The sequence below is a fragment of the Lycorma delicatula genome, chromosome 4 (genome assembly GCF_047948215.1).
Source record: "Lycorma delicatula isolate Av1 chromosome 4, ASM4794821v1, whole genome shotgun sequence".
NCBI classification, from domain to species: domain Eukaryota; kingdom Metazoa; phylum Arthropoda; class Insecta; order Hemiptera; family Fulgoridae; genus Lycorma; species Lycorma delicatula.
In genome coordinates, this window is record NC_134458.1 from 12,664,733 (window position 1) to 12,678,795 (window position 14,063).

General features: G+C 36.1%; 1 protein-coding gene across 2 annotated transcripts in view; it reads left to right on the top strand.

Moving 5' to 3' along the window:
- The window catches only part of Plekhm1 (Pleckstrin homology and RUN domain containing M1), a 57,482-nt gene that overhangs the window by 3,300 nt on the left and 40,119 nt on the right, over positions 1-14,063 (top strand). For both annotated transcript variants that reach the window (XM_075362336.1, XM_075362337.1), the window contains exons 2-3: positions 141-1,061; positions 7,889-7,963. In XM_075362336.1, the coding sequence (XP_075218451.1) occupies positions 141-1,061; positions 7,889-7,963 (996 nt within the window). The remainder of the gene's footprint in view (positions 1-140; positions 1,062-7,888; positions 7,964-14,063) is intronic.

Below are 14,063 nucleotides of genomic sequence, written 5' to 3' on the forward strand. Positions count from 1 at the left end.
ATTATGTATTTTTAAAAACTGAATTTTTAAAAAAATTTTATAGGATGAAAAATTGATTTTATTATGTAATCATACATTTAAACTCAATTTATTTCAAGTATAAATTTTATTTCCTTACAAACTGTTCATTTCTTTTTTAGATTAGTAGTTTGTCACAGGTGACAACTGATGTTGGCAGAGGTAGAGCTTGGCTTCGTTTAGCATTAAATGAATGCCTTCTGTCTAGTTACTTATATTCTATGACTGTGGATAATGCTGCATTAAAACCATACTACAATAATAATGCATTTTTGAGAGATTCTGAGAAATTAGATTTGGCTAAACAGCTTATTGAAGGAATTGAAACATGTTCGTTTTGCTTTGCTTGCAATTCTAGTCTATTGAATATTTGGACAAATATGCCATTGTTAATGGCAGGTATTTCTACTGCACCTTTAAGATCTTGTCCCATAACTTCTGGTACCGATGTTGCTCAAACTCTTACTTCAGAAGAAGATGTTTCCAGTGAATTAAATGATGGCGCCACTCATTCGATATCTATATATGGTTATACAAATCGTATTAAGAATCCAAAGTTGATAGTCGATGAAGAAGAAGCTCTCAAAATTATACTAGGTACACCTGTTAATGAGTCTCCTTTACAGATTAAAATGAATGCTGAAAATAGTTGTGAAGAAGTTGAAGATCTAGCGAGAGATGTGAGTGAATTAGAAGTTGAGGAAATTTTTCAGTTGCAGATTAATGCGCCATCAGTTGTTGCAGAAAGTACTGATAACAGTGAATTAGTACAGCCAATTGATGCCGTCAAAGCTGTCAGTTCACTTGAAGAACATCATGGTAAAACCAGTGGTATAAAATCATCACCTGTAAGTACAGATGTTAGTTTACCACAACAAAGTTATGATTCACTTCTTCGAAGTTATAATAATGTTACTGGATCAACCCTAAAAACAACAAACCTAAAAGATGTTATGCAGCAATATGATCAGTCATTGACGACTGATGAAAGCAATACTATCTCTAGAACAAATGCTTACAGCACGGAACTGGATAATCCTGAGGTAAATAAAGTTGTGTATTATTATCTTCTTATTAGAATTATATAAATTTGTTGATTTTATACAGTTGTAACATATTTTTCTGAAACCAGGTTTACTGAAATTGAATTTTTTTAAATAGGGTTCATATGTTTTGTTTTAATGAATAATAATTGTAGTTAGTAGTAGTAAAGCACTTAACTTGTTATATAGGATAATTTTTTATTATTTTCGTGTTATTCTTTTAACATAGATCCATAATTGTTACATCAAAGCTTGCATACCACTGCAGGTAGAAGCAGAGCTTACTAAACCCTATTCTAAGTCACAGCAAATGAGTTTTGTCAGCCTTGAACCAAGTTTGTTGTGATTTAATGTCACTGTTATCATTCGGTGACCCTTGCTTAGATAAAATTGTTTGCTTCTAAAAATGTTTTGGAATTAATTTGAAAATTTTGTTTTTCATCCCTTTTATCATGAATAGTTCATTTTTTATGTTTAAACAATCATATACTCTACCCCCCACATGTTTAACATAGTATAAGTTCAGATTATAAAAAAACTATTCTTATCATCCAAATTCTTTTTCAGTAAGTGAATTAACTTCTGACAAAGTTTGGGAAATTGAATAACATGGTTATGCTTTGTGGCAGGCCAGATGGGATGAGGCAGAGGGTGAACGTTGTACACATGGTCTCTTTCCTGATGTTGTTAGTTTGCAAGTGCTTTTTGGGTACATCTGAATAAGTACATGATGCAATATCTTTCTGGCCATGACACTTTCTGGGACAGGCTGCTGAGGTTCGGCCTGGTGAACTCAGGAATGTATCTGAAATGTAGACAATTGGACGATGTACATCATGTTCTGTACATTTATTCAAAGTATGAGATAATGTGTATGGAGACTATCTGTTGGTTCAATATTATCGGGTCAGCGCTGGATCTCCTTGTCAATTGGTGAAACCAGGCCGAATGGATAATAGTTAAGAATTTCATACACTATTTCGCAAAAGAAGGATTACCGAGGGCATTTAGGGTGAAGTATGGGCTTTACCGCGTTCTTCTTTTATTTGTTTTGTAGTTGCTAAGTTTTTGTTGTGGGTCTATTTTATTGTAATTGCATGTTGAACTCACTTCTTTTACCTTTGGGTAGGTAGTAGATTTCAGTTCCTTTCCTTATTTTGCTTACTTAGTCTTGTTTGAGACTAATGTAAGATGCATTTTATTTTTAGTTTTGTTGTTTTTTTAGGGATAGTATTAAATCAATAAGAATTTTTTATGTGGCATTAGCATCATTGGCATCCTGACTGAGGCAAGAACAAGGCTGAGAGATGCCTTTTGCCGAGGTTTTGAAGATAACTTCTGGTAAAGCCCATAAAGGCTAGGTATGGAGGGGGTGGTGTGGTAACCACAACTGTCACATGGTGGGTATCTTCCCCTACGGGGTCAGAAAGAAGGCAGATAACTAGTTATCGGAAAGACACTGTAGGAAGACATGATGTCCAAGCTGATCATCTGGGAAGAATAGTTGCGCTACTGACTTCTTTCACAGGAGGTCCATGGTATATGCAGGAGCGAGCTCAAGATGTAATGACAAACATCTTAACATCTGACACTGTGATAGCTCAGATTTGTTCATCACATTCACATGCAATTCAAGTGGAAAGAAATTCAAGAAGCATTACTACCTGGACAGAAACACTACCACTGCCCTGATGTAATTGCAAAGGTAAACTAAAGGAGTTGATGGATATACTGATTAAAGGTCAACTACTTAGAAAAGTTTTTAGTATTACATGTACTCCCTTGTAATGTGGTGTTACATATACAGTACATGTAACCCCATTCTTTATTTCCTTTTTACTCCTCATGTGTAGAAATTCAATTTTTCTTTACTTCAGGGTTAAATGGTATAATGCATATTCTAATTTTAAATTATTTAAAAATTGCAGCATAAACATCTTCAATTTTTAAAGAGTAAAATTAATAAATCAAAAGTAATATGCTTCAATAAGAAACAATATTTAAACTTTAAATGTAAACTATTACAATATAAATTTTTTTTCTTTTTATTATCAATTCTGGACCATTACAATATAGACCATCATCCATTTAAACAGAACGAATGAAGAGATCAGAACGAACCCAAGGGCCCCGATGAATCAGCGCAGCTTTTTCTGTTGCAGAAGAGGAAACTCATTTACTGACTAGCTTCCGGTAGTGAAGTTGCCTTCCTACCAATACTGTTGGAGCAGCTCAGACCTCAGATTCGACTTTCACTGCAAGCAGCAACAAGCTGTGTTGGACTACAGTTGTGAAGCCAATTCCAACACAAACATCAAGATAGATCTGGCATTGAATTCTACTTCCTGCCATAATAGAGGAGTGGTGCAAATAGAGCTTCACTGCAGTGGCACAAAAATTCCCACAGCTCTTCTGCTAGTCCTGGGGCTTCGGGAAGAAATCATCTTAGGACACGACTGGCTAAAGAAGCAACTAGCTGTGTTGGACTACAATCGTCACTGCCTTCATCTGGGCAAGGAAACCCGCAAAACCGTTTTTTGGCACGATCAACCCAAACCTGCAGCATTGAAATTGGAATGGTCAGCTGTGAAAAGTACAGCACCCCCTCAGGAAAAGACAAGATTGGAGACGGTGTTGAAGCAGCACCAGAGAGTATTTTATAACACTCCCTTGCAGCCAGCTTGGTCAGCAGTACATGAGATCCGACTTCGGGAAGGAAGCCAGCCATTTCATTTACCAATGTACCGGTACAGCAAAGAAAAGAAATGGATTTTAAGAGAACAAGTGGAAGAGATGCTGAGGCAGGAGGTGATAGAGCCCTCAACATCACTGTATAACTCTCCGGTGGTCATTATTAAGAAGAAGTACTCTTCACCACGTTTTTGTTTAGAATTCTGGTGCCTGAATGACTTCACGTAAGATGTGGATTCACCACTGCCACTAATCTAAGAGACTATTAAAGACTTGGGAAGTGCCCATCTTCTCGACAGTCAACCTTAAAAGTAGCTATTGGCCAAACGGTTTACAGCCTTTTCAGTTCCAGATGGCGGCCAATAGCAGTTTCGAGTCATGCCGTTGGACTTGAAAAATGCACTTAGCACATTCCAGCATCTAACTGTAGAACTTTCTCACTAGCCTCTTCCGCCAATGCTGCCTGGTCTACCTGGATGACATCATTGTTTGCAGCAGTAGCTGGGAAGAACACTTACGCCACCTAGACATGCTGCTGGAACGCCTACAATATCACCACCTGACTGTTCTATGGAGAAATGCCAATTTGACCAAGACGAGGTGTCATTTTGAGCCATGAGATCACATCTACAGGCAATATTCTGCAGCAGTAACACCTACTTGCCATCATCAAACACAAGATTACCGGATCAAGAAAAGAATGCAGAAATTCCTCTGCACCTGTTACTGGCTGCAAGAATATATCCCAACATTCTCAGAGCTTTCCGCACCATTGACTGACCTGCTACATAGGAAACACTGGAAATGGACAGGCACTGCATAGCAAGCATTTGAAGCTGTTCAGCAGGCCTTTAGCCAACTGTTGAGGTTATCTCGGATGGATTCAGAGCTTCTTACAGTCTTGCAAACCGATGCCAGCCAGCAAGGATTGGAAGCCTTGCTTTACCAGCAAGCCAAAAACAGGGAGCAAAGACTCATCTTGTATGCCAGCATGGAGCTCTTGGAGACAGAAAAGAGATATCATTCCAATGAGCTTGAATGCCTTGCCCTGGTGTGGGCAATCAAATGCTATCGGACATACCTCGAAGACTGAACTTTCATCCTCAGAATGGACAACAAGGCCTTGACATGACTATGGCAGGCCACCGGGCAGAAAAAAATATGCTCGCTGGGTCTTATTGGTTCAGAGTTTCAAGTTTACATTATAGCACTGTCCTGGCTGGGAGAATGAACTACCCTGTTGTCAAGAGAACCAGCAGAAGAAGAAAAATATTGCAGTATTACGAGATGAAGATAGACTACATCCAAGTGAATGTGGCCAAGAAGAGATTGGAGCAGTTGCATCCCAACTGCAAGAAGTTGTTCCCACTTCTCTGTTTCAACAGGGGCGGGAGGCACAAGAAAATGATCCAGAGTTCTAGCAATTACACCAGGATCCAAATTTGGCCTCAGGCACTCACTTTAGAGTGGACGAAAACAGCATTGTATGGACAGCAGTACGTAGCACTAGGGCAGGACTCTGATCAGTGGGAGTGAGCAGCCTGGCAACTGCTCGGCTGTCATTCGACACTACCACAACGCTCCAGAAACTGGTCACCCCGGAGCAGAAGAGACCTGGCAGACAATCTGCCAATACTACAATTGGCAGGCCCTTACGAAGGACATTCGACAGTACATCTGGGATTGCTGCACATGCGCCTGCTACAAACGAGGACCAAACCCTCCACCAGACAATCAGCGATCTTGGAGGTCTACAACTTGTTGGAAGCATGTGGCGATTGAATTATGGGTCCATATCTAGAAATGGAACAAGGCAACAGGTTCCTAGTAGTGGCGACTGACCTGTTTTCCTGCTGGATAGAGACTAGACCCATTCCTTGAGTTGACACGAACACAATCTTCAGCTGTTTGGAGAAGGAAGTGTTTTGCCACTGGGGGTATCCTGCAGCCCTCCTGACAGATAACAGGACTGCACTCACAAGCCGGAAGTGGAAGAAGTTATGTTGCCAATGACACATTGCTCACTGGACTACATACACCTGTATACCATCCATGGACGAATCCCACAGGATGTTGTAATGAGGAGGTGAAGAAGACACTGAGGATAACTCTTGAGCAGGATGTCCAACATCTAACCTGGGATAAGAGTATGCCGCGACTTATGTTTGTATTAAGAAATGGGGCTAATGCTGTGACCGGCACGATACCAAGTGAACTGCTCATTGGGAGACAGTTAAAGAGACCCGGGGACTGGCAGCACCCAAAAGCAGAGGAACCGTCTCAACCCAGTGAGGAAAAAGAGTAGAAGGCAGCATCACACCAGGAGGTCTACTGTCAAAAGAAGTTTGTAGACAACAGAGAAGAGCAACCAACATTTTAGGTCTGCGATCAAGTGTTGGTTAGACAGCACACTGGCCCTGCTCAGGATCGTTGATACGCAGGATTCGAGGCTCCATTGGAAGGCTCGTATGCTGTCCTTCAACGTACAGTGCAAGTTTACAAAATCGACTGGAAAGGCACCCGGCTAAAGTTACACGTCTCTAGGCTCAAATCTGTAGACCATGTTCTGGCTGCTGAATTACAGCAGTGAGATTCATTAGAACTGGATCTATATGTGCCCGCCTTGATGGTTGTGGGGGGGGAGTTATCACATACATACTGAGCTTCATATTGACGAAGGCAACTAGCAGCTCAGATGTCGGCATATGAGTGCAGTATATGTACGTGCCGGCGCAAGCCACATTCCCCACCAAGCCAGCTGACTGTGTACCTCTCCCACCACTCGCAGATGCCTATAAAAGAGTGAATTTTCAATTCGTTGCCTCTCCGGACCCAACAGCCCTTCTCAGGGCTACCTCACAAAATGCACAAATATCCTTTTCAAGACCATTACTCCAGAAAACTCACACAGCCGTTTTCAGGGCTACCACAACAAAGTTTTAAACTGCCATGTGCTATTGAATCCATTCGGCAACAATGTATATTGATATTGCACGCGCGCACACATACACACAGCAGGAACACTCGGTGACAATTATTCAAGTTCTGCTGGTTGTGTATGTGAAATGTCCCATCATTCAACTTATGGAAAAACTTTCTTTTAACACAAATGTTAAAGGTGTTACAGAACACAGACTGCATATTTATATATAGTAAATATGTTTCTGTTATGCACAAAAATAAATAAATAGATTTAGTTATAAATTGTAATAAACTTATAATTTGAAAATATGTAAGTTTAATAAGAATATATGATCCTGTATTTTTTAACATTAAATATCTTTTCCTGCATTAGTGAATTAGTAAGTTATTATTAGTAATACTACAAGTAGTATTCATCTCTTCTGTTTTGGTCAATCATCCAGACCAATTCAAGTTCAATCATCATTACTAGCATGTTTTGTCATATTCATAGTTGAAAAAAAATTTGTATTGCTTTGGTGGCTTTTAAAATTGAATGATAAAATTGAAAATCACATTGTGTGTGAAGTGAGGGCTGTTATTTGATTTTTAATTAAAAAAGAAAAAAGTGGCTTTGTGAGATTCATAATAGGTAAGGAGGTCATGGTGATTTTGCAGATGAACACACATTATGTTTGGTGTAAAAAATTTAATGCTGGAAGGGACAGAATCTTCATGATTATTTTTGGCAAAATGACCAATCTGAAACAAAACTCAGCCTCCTTGAGCGCAAGTCAAATAGGAAGGTTTTGACCATTTATCCTATAGCTTGGATTTAGCCCCTAATTATTTCCACCTTTTCACAAAATTGAAGGAATTATTCAAAGGAGTATGCTTATTAAGTGGCAAAGAACTGAAAAAAGAAGAAGCAGTTGCTATATTTCTTAATGGACTACTAGTTAATGAGTACGATAAGGTTATACATCATGGTAGTGTCTAAATGTTTTGGGGGACTACATAGGAAAGTGAGTAGATATGTTGAAGTAAAATAAAAGATCTTGTTAAGAAATTTATTAGTTACTTGTTAGTTATGAAAATTTCCTCACAATCCCCATACAAAGCAAGACTGAAATCTAAGAACCTGATTTTTATCAAATCTTCAGTTTTATATTAATACTTGTAATTTTATTTATTTTTAATTTTTAATTCATTTAAGTTTTTCTTGTGTTTTACAGATGATTTCATCTACATTTTCTGGTTGTGATTTTGAAGTTGTACCAGTGAGTACATCTTTGCGTAGTAATATTCCAGTAAGTGAGTTTTTCTATAGTAAGTCTTTTTTTTTATTAAATTATTATGTGTTTTTTTTTTTAAAGAATTCTGGGAAATATTATTAGCATATAGTATGATGTAGACTACATATGCAATTTTGAAATTTCTCCAGATTATCTAGTTTCTATTTGTTATATGATTTTATTGGCCACATGATTCTAATGTCGTTCTTTATCAAAATATATATTGATATTATTTTTAACAGAATCTAATTCTCTACAAGTTTTGTTTAAAAATTTTATCTATTTATTATCCATGTAACAAAGTTATTTTACACCAAACATAAAATAGTGTTTTTCAACCTCAACCATTTGTTTACCGGATTTCTCAAAAACTACCAAAAAGTGCAATTCTGGGACCTATTTTTTTTTCAGGTCTGATTTGTTATACACTAATTTACCCCTTAATTTGGGTCCCAAGAGTTACAGTCTGGTGTAATTTTACCGAAGGCGCAGAAATCAGGGTGAAATCTTTAGCCAGCCAATACTTTCTAATGAAGCATATTCGAAGTTTATATGAACTTTCTGTATTTTCTCCAAAGAATTTTCCAGAAAGTTTATTACATTCTTCATGAATTACTCTATATATATCTTTAAAATAAATCTTACCTATGTTCTAAATTTCTCTTAAAAAAAAGTTGTATTTTATTATATATATATATATATATATATACATTACCCCATTTTGCACAATTGTTAATAAATGTTATTCAGATTGAGGCAGTTTTATCCACCATTTAGTGCTATGGTTGACTGAAGTATGCAATACTTTGTAACAGTCAAAACAAATCAACTCTATTCATCTGCTCTAATTGATATCCTAATTACAATAGATTTAACCAGGATCAACTGCTATGATTATTAGCCCCATGACAACAGCACACTGCACCACACTAGTTTTACTTTCCTGGCCTCATAGCTCTAGAGTATTGATTCTCAAACTTTTATGCCCACTGCCCACATTGAGAATCAAAACTTTTCTAGCACCCCCAAAATTTTTCAACTTACCATCTGTTAAAAATAATAATTGCAATTGCTGTTTTTAAGATGCGGTCTTAAGAAACAGCAGTTACAATTATTGTTTTAAATATATTAGGTTAAGCTGAGAGCGGGTGATACATGTCGCAGTCCCAATCTTTAAAGATTTCAATACCTAGGCACAAAATGAACAAAAGTCAAAAACTGCAATGCTGCATTAAAGATTTCACAATTTGTCATTAAAGCTAGATCAAAACCTTTTCATTTCCATATTAATTTGTATCAATGAGATGGTTAGATCGGGAGATATGCAGCATTAAAGACAAAAGTGGCCTTTTCTGTTTAATGTGGAATATTTCGGTTCAGAAAAATCATAGAGACATATAAAAAAGAAATTAAAACTAAAGTCTTAAGCTTTTAAATGATTTTAATGCAGTTTTCTAATAAAACGTTTCCCCAATGCACTCAATAAAACACAAAGATAAACTTTCAAATTTTTAAAACTTTTCTTCTCACTGATTTTTTTTTTTAATTTGATGATTTTTGAAATCTGAAGTATGCTTTCAAAAAGTAGAGTATTCAAGCTTTAATTTTTTTGTCTCTAAGTTTTGTGGTTGCAAAGTTAAAATAGCTTGAATACAATCATATTTTTATCATAAAATATAAGTGTCTCTTTAAATTTTTGTACTATTGTAGTAGGTATTTAATTTTAGTTTGAAATATCAGGAAAACATCATTTTTGCCTTTTTTTTAATCAGCCATCGCCTTCCTAAACCGCCTGAATGCCCCCAATTTTCTGTGGGTCAGAAGACCTCTAGTGTTCACAAGGGGGTGTTATTGTCCACTTTGAGAACTAATACTCTCAAACTATGCTGCCAAAAGGAAAGTATGTAATCAGTAAAAAAAAAGAAGTGATATGAGTTTTTTTAATTTCTCAGCGTTTCGTGACCCAGAGATACTAAAAAAAGGGGGGATTTTGTTGGTAAAATTTTGGGTCAATATCTCAAGGGGTGGGGTATAGTTTTTGGGGTCAATTTTTTCAAAATTTTTCAAATGTAATCCCACTTTATATTAGCTAGTGCATGCATATATTACAGTGCATGCTTATCTTACCATTTAAAAGGAAATTTTACCCCAAAATTCCCCCTTCCCCAACAATCAGGAGAAGCTATCCTTTTATTTATTTCATCTTTTTTAACCAAATTATTTTTACATTTTCCTAGGCATAGTAATAGTGCAAGCTACACAAAAAAAAAACTAAAAAATAAAAAAAACTTTAGAGGCAATATTGGGGGGTGGGGGAGCCAACCAGAGTTTAAAAATATAAATTATTTGAATCTTTTTAACGCACTTTTTGGTTTGAAATTTTTGTATAATAAAAAACTTAATTTAAAATTCTAAACAACATATGATGGAATAAGGAAGATTATAAGGAAGTCAAAAGCTGACTAGTACATCCAAGGTGAGTTTGTATGCCAAAAAAGAAGTTTGCTGGTATAAATTGTACATTTACGATTTAGAAAAACCTAAAAATATTTATAATTGAGTTATAACGTTTTCTGATACAAAAGCTCTGAAGATAAACAATGACGACTTCTGAAATGTAATATTAGGGAAGAATTTTGAAAGTAAGGTGGGTTGATGAAGTTTAAAATGAAGATTTTTAAGATGAACTGGAAAAAATAAAATTGTGAAGGAGGAATTTGCAAAAAGAATTAGGTTGGTTGACCATAAATTAAGATATCTATAATTAATTAATTTGGTCTGAGAAGGAAGTGGTAGAGTAAACATTTTTGAGGGAGGAAAAAATTTAAAATTTATAAAATACATATTTAAGATGTAGAGATGAAGTAAATATATTAGTAAAAAAAAAAAATGTAAAATGAAATGCAGATTGTTATTAAATCATTCAAATAACATGAAAATCAGTGTTGAAGGTCTTCCCAATTAGTTGGGCAGTGGAGGAAGTGATTGTTGTGTGAAGTCTAGTCGCCAGCTGAATAACACTGTCCAATATAAGTTTAAAGAGACAACACGCCTTTCTATGGCCTCTGTTACTACCAGCTCAATTGTCTATAATTAAAGGTTTAAGAGTGTTGTGTGTTATAAATAAATAGTTTACAATTAAATATATCAGGTTTTTATTTCGCAACGTAAGCCGAAACATCGGTCCTCTGGGCCGGATCTTAATTAATATCCATTGCTAGGGCTTGTCTATAGCAGTGGTAGGTTACTATGAGTTTTTTTTTTAATTTTATTTATTACATTGTTAAACACATGTTCAGTGTCTTTAGTTAAATTTAAACATAAACTGTGAATGTGGTGTGCTGTGCTGTGTAAAGTGACTTATTTTCGTATATAATTTTAATAAAATTTACAAAAGATTTTTCAGACTTATGTGCATCATAAATGTCAAGGTAAAATATTTTGAAATTTATAATAAAAAAGAATTTTTTTGAATTTTTAGAGAAAAAATGCCAAGTCTTCTTATTAGTTAGCAACTCTAGTATTAGTATTAATAAGATTAAATCAAATGATGATGGCTCAAAACCGAAATGGGCAGCACATCAATCCAGCTCATTTGTAGTAACAGGATCCAAAAATTGTGAATTATGCAGTGAACAGCATTCAATTTATAAATGTCTGAAATTTAGTTTTCTTTCTTTTTTGTTGTTTGTGGGCGAAAAACGCCTGGGCGTTATCATTGCCCAGAATTTTATTAATAAAAGGGTAAAATAACTCCAAAATAATAAACTATATAAGGTGTAAACATAATATTAATCATATAATAAAAATTTATTAAAACAAGCCAAGAAGGCAAAATAAAACTCAAAACTAATACCACAGATGAAGTTGATAAAATATGAAAGTTAAAATAATCGAATAAAGAAACTATATAAAACTTACCTAATTCCGATGAGTTGTGCAAAAATCCCCTCCAAGGATAGTAAAATTAAATACATAGTAAAATTAAATTAAAAACCAAAAAAAAAATTCAAAGTAAAGGTTAAAATTATTAAAAAAACTCTTCTTACAGAAAAACATATATGATAATATTAAATTCTTTGCAGTAACCTGGTACTATGCAAAAAGAGAAACATCCGGTCCAAAATCCCGTTATTATTGCACAAGATATCACGGATGTTTCTGGGTATATTAAACTGACGACGCAACGCCACATAACATATGCAGTCCACAAGAATGTGGTGCACAGTCATGCAGTAGTTGCATCGTGTGCATAGGGGTGGGGCTTCTCCTGACATTAGGTATTCGTGTGTGATTCTCGTATGTCCTAACCGTAACCGGCAGAGGACAACTTCCTCACGACGAGATTTTCTGCAAGAGGAGCCCCATGGCAACACTGATTCTTTAATCTGTCGGAGTTTATTATAGACTGTAGTCGCCCAGTCACTTTGCCACCTTGCTCTCAGTGATTGTTTTATATGATTGATAAAATCAAAGGTAGTAACTCGGGTGGTGAAAGGAGGTTGAATACACGCTTCTTTGGCAGCAGAATCTGCTCTTTCGTTACCTAGAATCCCAACGTGGCTAGGAATCCAGCAAAAACCTACCTCTCTGTTGCGCTTATCTAACTCAGCGATTTTATCATAAATGTCAATGACGACAGGATGTTTGGAATAAAAGTTTTCCAACGCCTGGAGAGCACTGTACGAGTCACTGCAAATAAGAATGCTCCTATATTTAGGGCTAACGATACTTAGAGCCCTATCCACAGCGAGTAGTTCTGCGGTGAACACACTCGTAACACCGGGTAGGCCAAACATATAAGTCTTTTCATTGATAACAAAAGCACAACCAATGTTACCGTCATGTTTCGACCCATCAGTGTATATCACCGCGTCTGGGTTCGACTTTGTGAGAATAAACTGAAACATCTGCCTGAAAACAGTAGGTGGTGTTGATCGTTTATCGTATGTTGTGAGGTCAAATGTAAAATGTACAAGGTTTATTCTCCACGGAGGATTCGAGCATGGACATGATGGAAATAACGAGGAAGTGTCAACATTTATATGCTGCAGCAGACGTCGTGTACGGACACCCACAGGCGCAGTACAACGTGGACGGTCCTCATACTTCCTTAAATTAGGATTCTTAAGAACTGGGTCAAAAGCTGGGTGGTTTGGCTGTCCTTTGAGACAGGCAAAATAAGATAACAAAAGCTGGTCTTGTCTATCCCAAAGTGATGGCTCGCCACTGTCTACAAGTAAGCTTGCAATGTGGCTCGATCTAAACGCACCTGTGGCAAGTCGAAGAAAAGCATGATTTACACCATCCTGAAATTTAGTAATTTAAATATTGAGAAGAAAACTAAATTCATTAAAGACAAATCTTTGTGCTTTAATTGTTTGAGAACAAGTCACATATTGAAGAACTGTTCTAGTGGCTGCAGAATATGCAAACATAAGCATCATACTCTAATACACAAAGGTTCTACTGAATTTCCTATGACTACTAGTGCCAGCAAACAGAATTCACTTCCTAACAATTCTGGTACTAGTTACAGTAAGGATCTGTAATTGCAAAAAGTGATAGTGAAATTAAAGAAAGCTCTACGGCTTATTGCACCATGAAATTTAAAGTATGACAACATGTACTTTGTCAACCGCTTTAGTGAAAGTTAGAGATTGATATGGCAATTTTAAGACCTGCCGTGTTCTTGATTCGGCTAGTCAATCAAATTTTATAACTGATAGCTGTTTTCAAAGACTTAATTTGAGAAAAATCAGTAATCCTATCCCTGTTGTTGGAAGCGATAATTCATCTACTGATACAAAATGTAGTGTTAAGATAGAATTGTTTTCAAATTATAGTAGTTTTAAGACAAATATTTCTTGTTCAATTTTACCAAAAATTACAAATGACATGCCAGCTACCCTGCTGCAACCAGACAATTGGAATCTACCTGAAGATCTTCAATTGGCAGATCCATATTTCTTTAAATCGGCATGTATAGATATTTTATTGGAGCTGAAATGTATCTTAGCATTTTAAGAAGCAATAAAATGAGTAGACCTGGAAATCATCCTGTGCTTTTTGAAACCGGCTTAGGCTGGATCTTGTCTAGAAGGACTCCATCAAC